The 19,481-nt window shown below is 36.8% G+C and overlaps 1 protein-coding gene across 2 annotated transcripts in view; it reads right to left on the bottom strand.

Annotated features, from left to right (window-relative positions):
- SNX13 (sorting nexin 13) overlaps nt 1–11,965 on the bottom strand; it is a 176,109-nt gene extending 164,144 nt beyond the window's left edge. The window contains exon 1 of one of the 2 annotated variants that reach the window (XM_053609451.1): nt 11,746–11,965. In XM_053609451.1, the coding sequence (XP_053465426.1) occupies nt 11,746–11,757 (12 nt within the window). In that variant the 5' untranslated portion in view covers nt 11,758–11,965. The remainder of the gene's footprint in view (nt 1–11,745) is intronic. The other variant, XM_053609453.1, reaches the window with a different exon arrangement.
- Between the last annotated feature and the right edge of the window lie 7,516 nt (nt 11,966–19,481).

Below are 19,481 nucleotides of genomic sequence, written 5' to 3'. Positions count from 1 at the left end.
GATCATACAAACTGAAACACTCAACAAAATGCCACAGAAATTAGCTTTATTGTACTATTATAAGCTGTATCTAATTCAAGAATTACATCCTACGTGGTATTCATTATGAAATCATAACAAATATCAAGTAGTAAGAGATGTAAAATAAAATCCACTCCTTACCACATTTATAATCGTTACATCAAAATGACCTGATCAGTTTTTTCCCTATAGGAAAAATGAAAACAGAATTACATTCCTAACTAACAACCTCATGTTTAACTTTTGAATCCAGTTGACCATAAACACAACACTGAACCACAGTGCATTTGCTGTACAGAATGTTAAGTGGACACAGATATTAACCAATCTTTTAAAGGTAATTAATATGGTACTTTAAATTTATCAAAGCCATTTTTGTCTAAGTCATTTTTCACTTTTACCTTAATTTGTCCTGAGGAAATAAATATTCAACATTGATTCATTCAATAGTAACTAGTGAGCTCTACCATGTGTTGAACTCTGCTCTAAGCTCTGGAAATACAACAAGCTCCATCTTCAGGAGGCTACTAGGAAAAAACATGTAATAAACAAATAAATAAATGTAAGTGGAGATGGGGACCAAGGGACCAGGTATCACTTTTACCAGGGTTACAGAATTCAGCAATGTCTTTCATAAAAGCACAGCTCCTTAGAGAGACGTAAAGTGTTTTCAGGAAAAAATAAAATATATATATATGCGCATAGAATTTTTTTCTTCTCTATTCTTATTTTCTTTTTCCACTGCTCGCTGTGAATTATGAAGCAAATACAGGCAGAAAAGATGGACTGACTTCAAATGTAAGGAAAGCTCATCCAAACTAGTAAACAACTTTACAATCTAGAGTTGTAAAGCTAATCCAAGTCAAAAGTACCTTTTAATTATATTCTGGAACCTTTTCTTTCACATAATTGTTCACCCCTTAGTTGTATTATTTGTTTTATTCTGACAAAAGACGGCCAAAGTGGAGCAGAGCTAAATTCAGCCCTGATAGTGCTTTCTCAACTGACACACCACCAAAACTATTAGCCTGTGCCTAGCACAAAGTAAGCGTATTCATGTTTGGTGAATAATCCATAAAAATTGATCTCCAGCACAAGTGATAACCAAAGCCTTATAAATATTATCCATAACAGCAGCCTTTCAAGAATTTACCAAGGTTGGTTAAAAAGTAATAAAAGATTTCCTTTCCCACAAATGTTTTAGAATATTTACATACAAATAACTGCTAACCCTTAAATAAGTCATCTTTTTCAAATATATCCCTCAAGAACATTTTTTGTAACTTCTCTTTAAGAAATTCTTTGGAATGAGATTACCAACCACACAAGAAACTATCCTCATTACTAATGGGTAGACATGCTCCCAGTCTATTTTTTTCTTTCACTTCTTTTAGTCTATTCTCTACCTCCCCTATAACTCCACCACTGGCCAAAGAACATCCTACTACCCCGAGAACCACTCGCTCAACCATCAAGATAGTGAGCATTAAGGCTACATGGAGCCTATGATCTGAATTCATTAATACGAGGCATATAAAGAAGAAACTTAATGTATTAACTACTAATATTTGTGTATGACTAACAATTTATGAAGTTATACCCTCTATCACCTCATGTGATTTTCATAACAATATGATAGCAGCTGGAAAGGTGCTATTATGACAACTTTACACAGAAGGGAACCAAAGCTTACATAGTTGAAATGACTTCCGCAACATCCCATCACAAATAAGTGGTGAAGCTGGGACTCATCTTTTACAATCCTTAACGCACAGGTTCATCTGCATGTTGCCTTGCTACTATAATAGGTATAATTTGTTGACAGACAAAAGTATTCATCATCATGACTCCAGTCTATTTATTTATTTAATTTCGACCGCCTTTTAAAATGTGTTTAACAGTGTTTTAAGAGCTGTCCCCTTGTTTTAATTCAAAGCTACCTCTCCTTACCATTATTTATGATATTGTATTATCAAAATTAAGTCTGACTCTGAAATAAAAAGTCAATTCCAGATTACAGTCAAGTAAAGAAGCATTTGATGTTCTGTGTAACCAGAGAATTTCAAAACACAATTTAAAAAGCCATAGTTTAAGAACCTCACTCAGTAAAAGCTGTAAAGTCATTGTAATAGTTAATTTTAGATGTCAATGTGACTGAATTAAGGAATATCAAGAAACCTGGTAAAGGACCGTTTTGGATTTGTCTGTGAGAGTGTTTCCAGAGGAGAGACTGGTATACAACTGTGCAGGGACTAGGCAGGGAAAATCTGCCCTCCCCGTGGGCAGGACCCAGAAGGAACAAAAACAGAGAAATGGCAACGTGTCAATCTATCTCCTGCACCAGGGACATACTCTTCCTCTCCAGTACTTGGACAATAACTCCAAGCTCCCCAATCTTTGTACTCTAGAGCGGAACACTAGCAGCCTCTGGATTCTCAGGCCTATGGCTTCAGACTAAGGCAGGCTACCAGCATTCCAGGGTGCCTACCTAGTCTGCTGACAACCTATTGAAGGACTTCTCAGCTTCCAGAGTTGCCAATTCCCCTAATAAATCTCCTCTCATAGATCTATCTCTCTAAGTATATCCTATCAATTCTGTCTCTCTAGAGAATCTTGATTAATACACTCACTTAGCTTTGCCATCAAATGGCTAGTCAGTGGCCAGCATTGGAAACTCTTCTTCATGATAGAACCTATTTATTACATAGTTAAACTAGAAATGACACAAATCCTAAGCAAGCACAAGTACATTGAACAATATGATTACATTAAGATGACAGCAACCTTTATGATCTGAAAAAGTCTATGTTTATGCAGGCAGTTATTATATTAAGAGATGAAAAACCACACATCTTGCTATGGCCCTATAATGAACAAATGTTGTAAATGTTTAAACCTTTTAAAAATTTTCTATTTACTTCCTATTCCACTCCTAAATTTAATCTCATATTTCCCCAAATATGCATGCTGCCTTGCTACTATAATAGTTAGCACATTTTATCTATGGAAAGTAGTATGGAAATTCCTCAAAGAAATAAATGTAGACCTACCATCCAATCTAGCGATCCCATTGCTGGGTATCTACCCAGAAGAGAAGTTGTTTTATAAAAAAGACACCTGCACTAGAATGTGTGTCACAGCACAATTCGCAATTGTAAAGATGTGGAACCAACTTAAGTACCTATCAATTCACTAGTGCGTTATAAAAGCATGGAGTACTAACCCGCCATAAAAAGAAATGAAATAATCTCATTTGCAACAACTTGGATGGAACTGGAAACCATTATCCTAAGTGAAGTTATCTCAGAAAAGGAAAACCAAACACCATGTGTTCTCACTAATAAGTGGGAGCTAAACACAGAGTATACACAGGCACAAAGAGATATAAAGGTCATTGGAAACCAAGAAGAGGAAAACGGATGAAGAGAGGTATGCAACAAAAACTTACCTACTGGATATCACAAACACTATTTTGATGAAAGGCACACCAAAAGCCTTGACTTAAGCATTATACAAGGTATCCATGTAACAAAAACATATGTACCCCCTTAATATTTTAAAATTTAAAATAACTTTACAAATCTGTAGCTATTAATGGTACAACTCTTAATCATAAACAATAAAATATGTATAGGAGACTAGCAAAGAAATTATCTTTTTATATCAATTTCTATCGAAAACTGGTCAACAAACTTTAGAACAATCCATCTGAATACTTGAGAGTATTATAGTGTGTCATTACAAAAGTTTCAAGACACACAAAAATAAAGAAATAAAAAATCAGCACAGATGGAAACAAATGAAGCCTTTCTAGCAACACCAATAATCCAAGCAAGTTGAAACTTGCACAACTGAAATCAGAACAGATGCTGTCAACTGCATTCCTTGGAAGTAAAATAATAGATCATAACAGAGTCTGTTTTGAAACTTCTGTAGTGACCTATGTATACTATTATTTCCCTACTTAGGAATCTCAAGAGTACTAAATCTAAATGCTAATCTAAATACTATCTTTTATTATTTTAAAATGTTGAATGTTAGATTTATATTTAATTAAACTGTAAGGCTTAACTAAAATACCACATATATTTGCTTTTGTTTGCTACTATTATTCCATGTAGCAATACTAGCTGGCTGCCATGTTGAACAACAGGTATACGTGTGTTGAATTAATAAATTGTAGCAAAAATAATTACTTAAGGAATATAATTCCCTAACCCCTGGGCCCTGGAATAGTTAACAGTCCGCGGCTTGTTAGAAACTAGGCCATGGTGAGGTGAGTTGTGGGTAAGCCAGAGAAGCTTCCTCTGTATTTACAGCCACTCCCCATCACTGGCATCACACTGCCTGAGCTCTGTCTCCTGTCATTTCAGTTGCTGCATTAGATTCTCATAGGAGTGTGAATCCTACCATAAACTGCACAAGCAAGAGATCTAGGTTGTGCCCTCCTTAAGAGAATCTAATGCCCCACCCCACTGCATCCCATTCCCATCCCATGGAAAAATAATCTGAACATGAACCTGGGTCCCCAAGGCCAAAAAGTCTGGGGATTGTTGATAATTCATTTATAATCTCCCTGAAAACTTGGAATAAATGGATAAAAATAATACAAAGTCTTAAAAATATATATACAATCATTATTTGTCTATTAAAAACAAACAGAGATACACCATCGAATGGCAGAAAATACAAACAAGCCATACATCTGATGGGAAGTTAATATCCAAAATATATTTGGAACTCAAACAATTCAATTACAAGAAAACAAATAACCCATTTAAAAAATGAGCAAAGGACCTAAATAGACATTTCCTTTTCTTTTTTATTTTTACATATACATGTGTTTATTAGGTTTCCATTTTTTGCCTTCACAAAATTAAAGAGGCTTAAAATTTAAAAACAATAACAATGTTTAAGATAAGCACTAGAAACAAAAACCTAAGAATGAACGAACATAAATACATTCAGAAAAGAAATCAGAGAACTGCTGCATCGAAATATTAAGCAATAATAAAATAATGCAAAGAAAGTAACGTTCACATTGTCAAATAAGAGTATGTCTATTATAAAATGCTTTGACTCAGATTCAGTATGGAGTCATCAGTTTACTTCTTATTTTTCTTTTAAGTCTCAAAAAATTGACAAGTAATATTTATAAATAAAAGATAATTTCAAAAAAAAAAACAGATCATGTCAAATCTTATAGACAATAGAAAAAGAAGAAATATTTCAAAATCATTCTACTTGATCTGGGTACACCTGATATTAAAATTGGAGAGAATATATTATTATAAAGGGGAAATTACAAACATATTTCACTTATAAATGAGGATGCAATATCCCAAACATAGTAACAAGTTGAATTAAAAATTAATGTTTAAGTAATGTACTTTGGTCAAAATTAAATCCAATTTATGTGAGAATTAGTCTCTATTTTCTTTTCTTCTCTTTTTTTTTTTTTTCTTCCTTTCCTTTCCCTCACCCACTCCCTCCTTCTCTGTCTGGTCTCCCCTTCCCCCATGCCCCACTGTGTCATAATTGTCATTAACTGTTCTCATATCAAAATTGAATACATAGGATTCATACTTCTCCATTCCTGTGATGCTTCACTAAGAACAATGTGTTCCACCTCCATCCAGGTTAGTACAAATGCTGCAAAATCTCCATTTTTATGGCTGAATAATATTCCATGGTATACAAATACAAAGCTTACCAATCCGTTCCTGGGTTGAAGGACATTTAGGTTGTTTCTACATTTTAGCAATTGTAAATTAGGCTGCGATAAACAGCCTAGTACAAGTGCCTTTATAATAAAAGGTTTTTTTTTTTCCTGGATAGATGCCCAGTAATGGGATTGCAGGATCAAACGAGAGGTCTAGGTTGAGTTCTCTGAGGTTTCTCATACTTCCTTCCAAAAAAGTTGTATTAGTTTGCAGTCCCACCGGCAGTGTAAAAGTGTTCCTTTCTCTCCACATCTGCACCAGCCATCTGCAGTTTTGAGATTTTGTGATATAAGCCATTCTTGCTGGAGTCAGATGATATCTCAGGGTGGTTTTAATTTGCATTTCTCTAATAATTAGGGATGATGAGCATTTTTTCAAATGTTTGCTGGCTATTCGTCTGTCGTCTTTAGAGAAGATTCTACTCATTTCTCTTCCCCACTGATGTATGGGACTGTTGGGGGGGGGGTTTTGTGGATTAACTGAAGTTCTGTATAGATCCTGGTTATTAAACTGGGACCCCAGGGACAAAAAGTCTGGGGATTGTTGATAATTCATTTATAATCTCTCTGAAAACTTGGAATCCATGGATAAAAATAATACAAATTCTTAAAAATATATGTAGAATCATTATTTGTCTATTAAAAATAAACAGGCAGGAATACACCACATTTCTCAAAAGAAGATACACATATGGCCAACAAAGACACAAATAACTGCTTAATCTCACTAACCATTAGGAAAATGTAAATTACAACCACAATGAGATATGATCTCACACCTGTTAGAGTGGCTAAAGTAAGGTGAAAGTAAGTGTCACCATGGATGCAAGGAAAAGGGAATTCTTATATTCGTTGGCAGAAATGTAACTTAGTACAGCCATTATGAAAATGGTGTGTAGGTTCCTCAAAAAACTAAAAATAGAACTCCCATTAAATCTCAGTTCTGGGTATAGTATATCCAAAGAATGAAACTCAGTATGTCAAAAGTATATCTACATTCCCATATTGATTGCAGCATTATTCACAATACCCAAGATACATAATCAACCAAAGTGTCCATCAAGGGATAAACAGATAAAGAGAATGTGGTATGTATATCCACACTAGAATACTAATCAGGCTTTAAAAAGAAGGAAATTTTGCCATTTACTACAGCATGAATGAGCATGGAGGACATCATGCTAAGGGAAATAAACCTGCCACAGAAGCACAAATACCACATGAACTCACTTTACGTGGAATCTAAAAAAGCTGAACTCATGGACATAGAGAGCAGAATGATGGTTATCAGAGGCTGGGGGTGGGAGCCAGGGGGTAGACAGATGGGGAATTATTAAGCAAAGAGTACAAAGTTTCAGATAGATAGGCCAAAGAAATTTTGAGCTCAAACAAGAGAGGGACTGCTGTCGATTATATATTTTAAAATAACTAAGACGGTAAATTTCAAATGTCCCACCTCACCACAAAAATGATTAAGTGAAATGATGGATACATTATCATACTTCAAAACATCACACTGTATCCCATAAATGTATACAAATATGACTGTCAATTTCAAATATTAGAAAAAGAAAAATTCTTGAAAATGATTAGCAATATTCATGTTGGCTTGTCAAAAGACACTAAATCCTGTGTGGAGAGTGGCAAGGCAGACTCATTCCAAATAGTTATGTCCTTCCACTGTCCCCTTATAAAATCCCTTTCCTACCTCTTAACACACTCTGAGTGCCAATGGACCTGTGGGGTTCTTGTTCTGGTCAGCAGTCTTTGCAATGCCATTAATTAATAAAGGAATAACATATAGTTTAAGGATTAATCTATCCCAAGATTACTTCTATTATAAACATACTAAACAACAAAATCAAGTCATAATACTTTACTTAGCACTTAAATATGGGCAAGACAACTCTATACGTGTATGTGTTTGTGTGTGTGTGTGTTTTCAAAATGAGCTCTAGAAATTCAGAGACCCTTCCTTGATGAGTTATGATTCACCACTACATCTCAGGATTTCCCTAAGTGAAATAGATGAAAGTCTATTAATCTCTGTGGTTAAACAATTTTGCATTATGTTGCAAATTCTATCACCTTCTTTGATCATCTATCAAAAGCCATAGGAATTCCTCCAGAGAAGAAAGTTATTTAACTTTCTTTAGGCAAATATCCTTAAACCACAAATATCCTTTTACTTCCTTAACAACTATTAACTGGAACTTCTGATAGTTCTGCAGTTCATGCCTTTTTCCATCTGTATCAGATCTGTTTAACTCAAAATCAAGAATTAGTGTTAACCTCCAAAGACAATAAATCTGGATGGATGGAAGTACCAATACAAATATAAACTATTTTTATTTAACATTCACTTCATGCCACATTTACAAACAACTTTCACTACAAATTTTATTCACTATTTTTAAAAGCACAGGACAAGTGGGTGATAATTGTTTTTTACGCAACAGGCTGATAATACAGGCTGATAATTGTTTTTTACGCAAAATAACCTCCAGAGAATGCCACAGCACTGCAGGATGCACATTTTCCTACATCTGTACATTTAATTCTCTATGATAATAAATGCTCAGAATCATAATTCTAATGGATTTTGAAAAATCATTTAAAAGTATGTTTAATATAAAATTAATTTATAGATATCTCATTATACTCTAATATTGTGAAAATACATACTAATTGAAACAAACTCTCAGGTAAACAAACATCTCATTCCCTATCTTTGATATATGATTTTTACAATTAATAGAAAAAATAGAAGAAGAAGAAAAAAAGGATAAAGGATGGGTACCAAACAAATAATTTTTACTTATATATACCAAACAAATAATTTTCACTTATATATGACAAAACCTTTTTGCCAAATGTGGCAGCAGTAACATTAGGAGACAGAAGTTCTAATAGGAACAAAGAAGAAAAAGAGCTAACTGAACAATTAAAAATAATATATTATCATCACTACAGGAAAAATGCAAAAGATATAAACACATAAATTTAACTAGCAAGTTCTTTTAAATAATTTAATTGTATTTAAGATAAAAATAAAACAAATTGAAGTGAAAAAGGTTAAACTGAGAACCATATTACCGTGGCTATATTTTCAAGTCACACTAACCTATCACATTTCACAGGTTTCAAAGTTCAATGTACACATTACTGTGCTCAACTGAGTGATTTTCCCTTTTAGTTTAATTTAAAATACCCCTTAATTAGTCACTTGTGGTTTCTCATTTCTGAAAAGGATTCAATTAAACATACAATGGACAAAATGCAAAACTGAAAAGTTTCCTAGGATCGTTTATCACTACTGTTATCACCATGTATCTAAGTACTTAATACCCTCAGGTTGGTCAAAAAAAAAAAAAAAAGAAAACCCTAAAAATAGTATACTGATACGGTTACAAAGAAAATTAATGATGCATTCCATACTGAGCCACAAAAACAGAACATAATTTAGAATAAGAGGACCTAGGTGTGATTCCTGGCTCCCCCACTTGTTACATGATTTTAAGCAAGCTTTTTCACTTTCTCAACCTGTTTTCTCATTGTCTAATGGGGATATTACCCTGTCAACGCTAAGATGGAAAGAAACCAAGCACATGGTATGATTCACCACCTTCTGGGCACAATAAATACTTGCTAAGTATAACTAATATAAAGACAGGAGAATTTTTATAACATAGCTCTTCATACATTGAGACATAAAATGAATTAAATCACATCACCTAAAACCTACTGAGTTAGGTTAGCACTAACAGAAGTAGTAAAAAGTCCCACACTACTTTTTTAGTAATCAATATTGAGTGAAATTTTATACCTAAAATATCTCAGAATTTTTTTACAGGGCTTACAAGCTTTGTTTTCTTTTTTTTAAAGGAAAATAGCTACAATAAAGCAAAAAGTCCTCCTCAAGTAAAGATAATTTTCAGCTTAACTATTCAGTAAATAGTATGTTGTAAAATGTATCCAGAGAGCTGAAAACTACTTACTGAAAGGCAGCTGAGCAAAATAGTCAGAATTCTGTACTATGAGTTAAGAAATAAGACTCCAGTTTCCACTTTTGTCACTAATAATTGACCTTGGACCAGTCAATTGGGCTGGCTGGGCCTCAGTTTCCTAGCCTATAAAACTCCTAAAAACCATAGATAAGATCCAAGTACAGTCTATTCTGGGCCTTTCTTTGGAGAGGCAAGCCAAAGCAGTGGTTAATAAAATAGGCTAGGTAGCAACTGCTAAGATCGAAACCCTGGTTCTATCAAAAGCTGTACAGTATACCCACACAAAGCACTAAAGTATAGCTTATTTAGTACTATTAATATCATTGTTTAAGATATTTCACTGAAACATGTAATTACATTTAAATACAGAAGCTAAAAATAAAAAAATAAAAAAGAGATAGAGGCTTAAAAGTTCTTTCCAAATCAAGACACTATCATTTTACTACAAAACACTAATGAGTTGAGGTGAAAATTTTAACTCTTTAAAACACGCTAACCTAAGCCAAGTTTAATAAAAAGATCACCTCACAAACATCAGAGATACTACCTTATAAGGCTAATTGTTCCTACCAAAATATCACATTTATGGTAACAACAAAACTTTTACTATTTGTATGTCTTTTTTTTTTTTTTAATATTGTTAATGACAACAGAAACTTACTATACAACCATAATCTCCACGAATTAACTCCAGGGATGAAAAATCAGAATTTAGAAACATAAAGTGAGTTTCAAAATATTAGAAATAAGTACTTCAGAAATTACAACCAACCAGTAAGTATCGACCGGACATATCTTATGCCAGGATCTGTGCTTAGGGTAAGTACAAACACCAAAACACGAAGTTCCTCAAAGTTACTGAGGTTCCAAGGACTTAGAAAAGCAAGCACGTCCTGTATCACCATCTTTCACACACAAAAAGACCACTCATCTACAAATGTTTTTATTTATGACCCATTAAATACTTTCCATTTCCCACGGAAAGCACACAAAGATACCTAAATTTTCTCCACATCCATATCCTCAAAGTAAGGATTTTCTCCACATCCATATCCTAAAGCGAACGGCTTGTAAAAAGATTTCATCAAATCCACAAGCTTCAGTATTTTAGGTTCAATGACGTATACACCTGCCTGTACCCCTGCACTAACTGTGTCAACTTGGGTCAAGTACCTAGTTGCAACACTTTAGTTCCTCCCCTTAAACTATTGCTAGTAAAGACAAACTCCACTTCTTCAAAAGTCTGCTTTTTGCAGTGGACATTAGGCACTAGAAAAGGGAAATTGATTGGCTAGTTATAGTCGCCCTACTTCCATTTCTGGTCCAAACAAAAAAAAAAAAAGAAAGAAAGAAAGAAATTGTGCCGTAGAGAGTAGCAAGAGGGCCATATGCAAATCGAGAAGATAGATGCTATGCTGAACTTTGAGATGCCCACGATTTAAGCGAAAGGTGAAGGGGTGTGGGGGAGGGGGTGTTATAACTCATCCACCCAAGTCTAGCTTGAAGGGAAAAGATCCACTTGACGAAGCCAAGTGTGGGTGAGAAGCAAACCGTACTGGCTGAGGATGCTGACCGCATTCGGAGGTGGAGGGCCCTGAAGCCCAGAGATCGGAGAAGACCTCGGGCAACCCAACCCGCAGGGGAACAGGAACCAGCAGCAAGGCAAAGAGGCCAACGTTGCCACAGAGCAGCGTGTAAGTGGACACCACGAAGGGAGCGATGAGTTATGGGGCAGCGATAGCAGGAGGGACACCAGTGCCGGGGGGCGACTGGCAAGTGGCAACTGCGAAAGGCGAGGTGCGGGCAGCCAGAGGTCTCTGTTGAGTCAGCACAGCTCCTACTCTGGGGGCACTTGTAGGATCCGGTAGCTCCTCCGGCCCTGGGGCCCGCAGGGTAGGGTCGGGCCCGCCGGCCGGACAAATGACGTTGTCTGACAGGCTGGCGTCGGCCCCTTCCCCATTTCACAGGTAAACACTGGCAGCCGTCGCCGCTTACCTCTGTTAACATTATTACACCTCGGGGAAGTGAGGTCCTCCCTAGCCTCGCCGCATGGCAACAGCCGTAGCAGCAACGAAAACTGCCCGGGCCGCCGCCAACGGCGGCAACTGCTCCTTCAGTCCTCTCCCGGGTGGCGGCTTTACTCGGCTTCGCTGGCTTCCCCCCGGCCCGGCTGCTCGCGACGGACGCGCCGCCATCTTGGAAGAGCGACGTCCGCGTCTCCCCGCGACGTGCGCTTCCATTGGAGGGCGCGGGAGCTGCCGGCGTCTCGTGACCGTCTCCATAGCGCCGGCGCGCGGAGAAGCGGGGGCGGACGCTCGGCGGGCCCCTGTGCGCCGGATGCCGGGCATCCGGGGCTGGGTCCGGGGACCAACTTGGGACTGCGGGAAGTGGGACTCCGTAATGCCAGAGTCTCCTGGAAGCTGGCGTGTGTGTTCTCTGAGGCCGCCGGTGCTCCGCCGTACGCCGGAGTCCACAGGCCGTTGGTAGGGGTGAGAATGGCGGAGGCCTAGACTTCCATGGATGGCGCTCGTCTCTGGGACTAGGCAGCGGATTTCCTGTAGAAAAACTTTCCTCTCGCATTTCCCTGGCCCCGCGGCGACCGAGGAGCACACTGGGGGTTCGATTCCCTTCACTACCTGGCATTTAAATGTGATCTGAAACTGCTCCCGCGCAGTCCCTTTCTCCTAAACTTTGGCAGAAACTTTGTTTAGTCCCACCAATCCTCAGTGAGTTCTTCACAGGGGTGCGCGACCGGTTGTAGATGTGATACGGGCATATCGGCTTTACCCTGTTCTGGCAGAGTTGGACAGTAGCTGATTTGGTGATTGGCCAGCACCTGCATTACAATGATGGTTTAGTTTAGTTTCAAGTAAGAAACTTTCAAAAAAAAAAAAACAGGTTTTGCTTTGTAAGTCCTATCTCAACCGCTTTACTGACTTATTTATACAATGTGTTTGTGTGTCTGGGTGAACAATTTTCAGCAGCTGTCAAATTTCAGTCCCAACTTAAATGGAATTGAATTGTAGAACACAGTGTATCTATGGAAGTCACTGAGACCGACACTGTTCTGCATCTACCACTAGGGGGGTTACAGTGTGCTGAAGTAAAGCCCCTTTAGTTGTACATGAATTGTTGTGAAAATAGTTTCTTTACCTGAACATGCTGGCCAAGTGTGAGAGGATGTTGTATGTTGGAAACCAGTTTCCAAGAAAATTGCGAAGTCAGTTTTCAGACTTCACACAAAACACTTTCATCTCATTCTTACAAGACTTTTGGGCCAGTAGTTCCTTCCCTTTTGCGAGTCTTTCCCCTATTAGCAACAGTACTACCATGCTAAGAGAAATTTAATTAATACATTACTCTTTAAAAATCTCAAAACAGTAAGTAACATCATTACAGACCTCTTATTATCTCTGTCCTATTGGATCCCCGCAAAAAAACAAAGTGGTTCATTTAAGCAGTCAAATTCAAGAAAAATACTGATTATGCTCAATTCAACTAATTGAAGAAAAGTAGTTTTTGTTGTTTTAATCTGCATTTTATGCAGAATTTCTACATTCTTGGACCAGCAGAATCCTGATCTGTGCAATGTAATAAAATGTGTTGCTGGTATTGACAGAATAAGTCATGAATAGTAAATAAGATTGAAAAATAGTGCCTGGCCTGAGGTATTAAGGGAAACGAAGAGATACTAGAGACAACAAGGAATCTGGAAAAGGATACTGTTGCAACATGTAAGTAAGAAAACAAGAGAAGGAGGCTCATTAATATTTGAAATACCAGCTAGTGAATTAAAAATGTAACTAGAGGGCGGCGCCTGTGGCTCAGTCGGTAAGGCGCCGGCCCCATATACCGAGGGTGGTGGGTTCAAACCCGGCCCCGGCCAAACTGCAACCAAAAAATAGCCGGGCGTTGTGGCGGGCGTCTGTAGTGCTAGCTACTCGGGAGGCTGAGGCAAGAGAATCGCTTAAGCCCAGGAGTTGGAGGTTGCTGTGAGCTGTGTGAGGCCACAGCACTCTACCGAGGGCCATAAAGTGAGACTCTGTCTCTACCGAAAAAAAAATGTAACTAGATGTGTGGCTTGAGTATTCAATTTTATTCTCCACATCTTTCCCCCTTTTCCAGGAGCAAGGTATTTTCACTCATAAATGTGGTAAATTAATTGTAGACACAATTTGAAGTTTAAACCAACCTGTGATATGACATTGGTATGCTTTTTAATATTCAGAAGTTTATAGACTCAGGAGCAAGCCAAATTCAGCTCTTCTAATGGCTCTCCATTTTCGCAGCCAGCGTCATTTCTGCAACCTAAACAAACTATGCTAGTTGGCCTCCCAAGTCCTATTCTACCCCTCCTCTCTGACCTCATTTTTACTAAGCACTTTGTTCCACCCACACAGGCCTGCTCCCTGCTTCTGTCACACGAGGCATCCTCTTGCCATGAGAGCTTTATACTATTATTTCTATTTTGAAGGATCTTTTTCACAAATTGCCTACACATCAGTCCCTCACTTCTGTCCAATCTTTCCCTAAAAGTTACCTTTTTCAAAGAAGCCTACCCTAATCATCTAAGACACTGCTTCCCCAACAATCTCCTTTTCTTGCTTCAGTTTTTTTCATAGTACTTACACCTTATAACATAAATTACTATTTTTCTTTCCTGTTATGTCTTCTTTCCACCAGTATATAAGCTCCATAAGATGAGGGGCTTTTCTGTTTAGCTCAATGATGTTTCCATAATGCCTGAAATACTAGAATGGCACAGATTAAATGCTCAATAAATATTTCTTAATGAGTGAATAATTTCCTAAAACACCCCAAAAAGATAAGGCCTACTTAAATCTCTAAAAAACAAAATCCTTAGTGTTGAAAAATTAAACTACTTAGAAATTGGCCATTGTGTGTGATTATCTTACAATTATGAGAACATCCCTTTTACTGCCACTAGAATGCTAAAAAAAAATGTTATGACTGGTATATGAGCTATACCTTTCCCTTCACCTTCTTAAATGTACGTCTTGAGCATGAATCAAGGTAAATTTGCTAGAAAGGGACGCAACAAAGTAAATACAGTATGCTATTTCAGAGATGTATGGAAATTGAAGAGAGAGTTGGAAGAGAATGCTTACAGAAGCAACTTTTTTAAAGAAGTAACCACCTAATTTGGTACAGATTGCAATTTTATGTGGTCTTAAAAACATCTTATTCATATCAGTTGTTATGGAGGAAACCTGAGACAGGATGATCTATCTGAGTTACTGGGTTCTTTGGCTATCAATCAGAAATTTAAAACAAAGCAAAACATATAATAAGAACCACATGATAAGGGTGCATCTGTGACTGTTATTGCAAAAGGTTTTATTCCTCAACAGCAGTATCCAATCTGAGTAACGCAGGAAAGGATGTCAAAAAGAGGTGAGAGACAAAAATCAAATGTGAGGTGCTTTTAAATAGTCCACTGCCAATGATGTCTAACCCTATAAGCAAAGATTCAGAATATCCAGATTGCCTGTTTTTTAGTGTTTTGTTTTGAGACAAATGTTGCCCTCAGTAGAGTGCTCTTCATAACTCACAGCAACCTCAGACCCCTGGGTTCAAGTGATCCTCTTGTTTCAGCTTCATGAGTAGCTGGGACTACAGGCACCCACCACAACGCCCTGATATTTTTAGAGATGGGGTCTTACTCTTGCTCAGGCTGGTCTCAAAACTCCTGAGCTCAAGCAGTCTGCCTGTCTTCGCCTCCCAGAGTGCTAGGATTATAAGCGTGAGCCACTGCACCCAGCCACTGTTTTTTAAGTTTTGAAATGAAAACAATTTCTTTTACATACCCAGGTTGTCATAATTTAGCTCTAATTCCTACGAGAAGCATGAAAAGTATAACATCAACCTCCCAAGCAAATGCATCTATCAAATTGTCACTTTTACTCCTTTCATGTCTTAAACCGTTCTATTCCATTTTCTTCATAATGCAATGTTGGCTATGTCATCTACCACCTCTCCTGAGCACTAAATATTACTGTATATTCATTAACAAGGTCCAGTGTCAAACAGCAAATCAGTAATGAAATAATGCATTGACAACAGAGGAGATGTATTCTAAATAAGAACAGACAGTAGGATATCCTGATTTTTTTTGGTTATAGTTTTAATAGGGCAGTAGTAAATCTCAAGGCATATAAGAGTGCTCTGAAGAGCCTAGCATATGCCGTTTTTCTTTTCTTTTTTTTTGTTTTTTTAAATAGGGTCTCACTCTGCTGCCTAGTTTAGAGTATCGTGGCATCGTAATAGTTCAGTTCATTATAACCTCACACTGTCAGGCTTGTGATCTTCCTGCCTAGGCCGCCTGAGAAGCTGGAACTAAAGGTGCACCCCACCATGCGCAGCTAATTATTATTATTTTTTTTTTGTAGATATGAATTTGTCCAGGCTGGTCTTGAACTCCTGGCCTCTACTGCATCCTCCCATTGTGCTAAAATTGCAAGCTGGGATTGCAAGCATGAGCCACCACACCCAATTTACTTACTACTTTTTAAATAAATAGTAAACCAACTCAAGACAAGAAGAAATGCTATGAGGCTTTATTAACAAATGCAGCCACAACAAAAGAAATCTCTCTTTAATAATGGCTCCATATGGGCAGCGCCCAGTGCTCTGGGAAGGGTGCCAGCCACATACACCAAGGCTGGTGGGTTCGAACCCCGCCCAGGCCTATAAAACAACAATGACAACTGCAACCAAAAAATAGCCAGGCATTGTGGTGGGTGCCTGTAGTCCTAGCTACTTGGGAGGCTGAGGCAAGAGAATCGCTTAAGCCTGAGAGTTTGAGGTTGCTGTGAGCTGTAACGCCACGGCACTCTATCCAGGGCAACAGCTTGACGCTCTTGTCTCAAAAAAAAAAAAAAAAAAAGGCTCCATAATACAAAGATCTAAATAGAAAAGACCATATTATAAATATGTAAAAGTCAATGGTATATTTCAGAGGTATTACTAGGTCAATAGCGTTTTAGTCAATAGTTTTAAAAACAAATACTTTTATACCACAAAAATTAAATCTTTTAAACACTTTTAAACATTCCATTCTTAATATGGATATTGTTTTTCAGTTCCAGTTATGGGCCAAGTACAGTGGTAGGCCTATTGCATATATTAATGTTTGAAAAAGGCCATCACAGTAGATATTATTATCCTTAGAGACTACTAGAGGTTTAGTAATGTGTCCCAGATTACCCATCAAGGACATATACTATCATCGTGATTTATCGATGTTGATGTTGAACTTTCCTATCTGATTGAGATAGTGTTTGTCAACTTCCTTCACTGTAAAGTTACTCTTTTCTCCTCTTTTACACCGTATTCCTTAGAAGGGAGTCAGTATGTTTAGCCTACAATTAAAGACTGGTGGTTTATGCTCCTCTTCTTGAGAGTGGAATATCTAAACAAACTACTTGGAATTTTTTTGCATGAGAAATTTGCCTCTTCATTTTTTTATTTAATCCTTTCTTTACATGAATATGGGCACATAGATATTTGTCTTACATACTTTGGATTATTCAATACTACTTTATTTTGTTGTGCAAATTTTCCCACTTTCATCCATTGAAGCTCTTTAACATACTCCCTTCAATGGATGCTTTTGTTTGTTTTTCAGCACTTTCTTACTTTCTGGTACTATAAGATGCTCCAGGGTTATTATATGCCAGGCCGAGAACTGGCTGTTTCTTTAAGAAATCTTAGTTCCTTTATTTGAGAATGGGGTTAGAAACCAAGATCTAGGCTCTAGAAGTGCTGCTTGCTACTTGGAATGTCATGTCATTTAAGCCTTTGTAGCTGACAAAGTAAGAAACATGAAACATACATACTAATCCATGGATATACACCTATCTATAATTTTTTTCTGTATGTAACCATCGGTGTCTATATTAAGTTAAACATGAGTTTATACTGATGTCTCCAACTCTAATCCATTACCAGATGGATCATTCTAGTCTCTTCTCCTTGCCTATCTGTAGTTCCCACTTTAAGAGTTAGAAACCTGACTCCTATCATCTGCCATCCATTTATTTATTGTTCAGTTTCAAAATACATGTGTAGCAATATCAGAATTATAAATCTATACCCCCATGGGAAACAAATTTATCAACTACAGTACAGTGCCTGCATGCAGTTCCTTTTGTCTTTGGTCTTACCAATCATTTTCACAGTTCCTTAGTTCAGCACCTGTTCTCCAACCCCTTCAGTGAGATTGTTTCATACATTTATGATACAGTTAGATCCTCATTTTGAAGTCTTCATTCTTTCCCAAGATGTACTCACTTGCTAAATGATTTGCTTTTTAAATTTACATTGAGTTTCGGTCTTTGTTCTTGGATGTTGTACGAGTTTTGACAAATGCATAACGTCATGCATTCTCCACTATAGTATCATACAGAATAGTTTCACAGCCCTAAAACATAAAGAAAAAGCAAAAACAATATTGCTTTTACATGTTTAACTATAGACCAAAACAACTGATGACTTTATTGAGTAAGCTTCACTTGGATATAGAGATATTGATAAATAAATATATATTATCTAATTCTCTAGAATTACTCGATATTTATTAAGTTCATACCATGTGCAAGCCTCTGTTCTAAGTGACTCACAACAATCCTATAAAATAGGAACTATTATTATTTCCATTTTACAAATGAGGAAACTGAGGCCCAGAGATTTCAAATTTTTTGCCCAAGTTGACACAGCTAATAATACAGTCAATAGTAAAAGAAAAGTTAAATATATAAACGTGTACATATATACATATCTGTGCTTATGTACACACATGATACACATTTATATGTATATATCATGTAATGATATATAGAATCATGTATGTATGTATACTGTGTTTTCAAGTATATTATGCTAACTTTAAGAACTGAAATTTTTAAATTATCTTTGTCTTTAATTTCGTAGGTAATTTGTAAATGTGGTTGACCTTTCACCACCTGTTTTTGCATTCAGCCAAAGGAGGAAATGAGAAAAGGAATCAGTACTCACAGACCGAACCTAATACATCCCCGTATTTAAGCCTTAACCCAGCTACTTTCATTTTTACAAAGGAAGGGTGAAATCAAAGACTGCCATTATACTGCTTCCTATTTCACTAGTTTAACAACTAAGATTTAAAAAAAAAAAAAAAAAAAATTATTCTAAGAATTACTATTGTTTTTAAATGGTGATATGTTTTAGCACAATATTAATTTGGCATGCTTTCACTCTTTCACATATGATAATCTTGTTTTCAATAAAAATTTTAAAACTATGATAAATGTACACACAATTAAGAGATGTTACGCACATGCTCCATAATATTGGCTGTGAAATAAAAAGAATAGAAGCCTGGGAAGATTTTCACTGTGGCCCTGCCTTTGCTATTAAATAAGATTAAACCTAGGAACTGAAATTTCACCATATTTTTGAGCTTCCCTTTCCTTTTCTGTAAAGTAATGAGTTTGAAACATATAATTAGATTAACACTAATGTACTTACTGTCTATGTTAATACAGTAGGTTGTTATTTTAATCATTGGCTAATGCCCTGTGGGCTCCAGAGCAAATGCTTATGAAGATTTCTTTTTCTTTTAAAACTGTGATATTTAGCAAAAATAAGTAAATTGCAATTCGTTTTCCTGTCACTTTCCTTCAACAAGTATATTCATCATCACCTTTTACGAAAACCTGGCCACTGAGCTG

The sequence above is a fragment of the Nycticebus coucang genome, chromosome 11, assembly GCF_027406575.1.
Source record: "Nycticebus coucang isolate mNycCou1 chromosome 11, mNycCou1.pri, whole genome shotgun sequence".
NCBI classification, from domain to species: Eukaryota; Metazoa; Chordata; class Mammalia; order Primates; family Lorisidae; genus Nycticebus; species Nycticebus coucang.
This window is presented reverse-complemented; position numbering and strand designations above follow the sequence as displayed.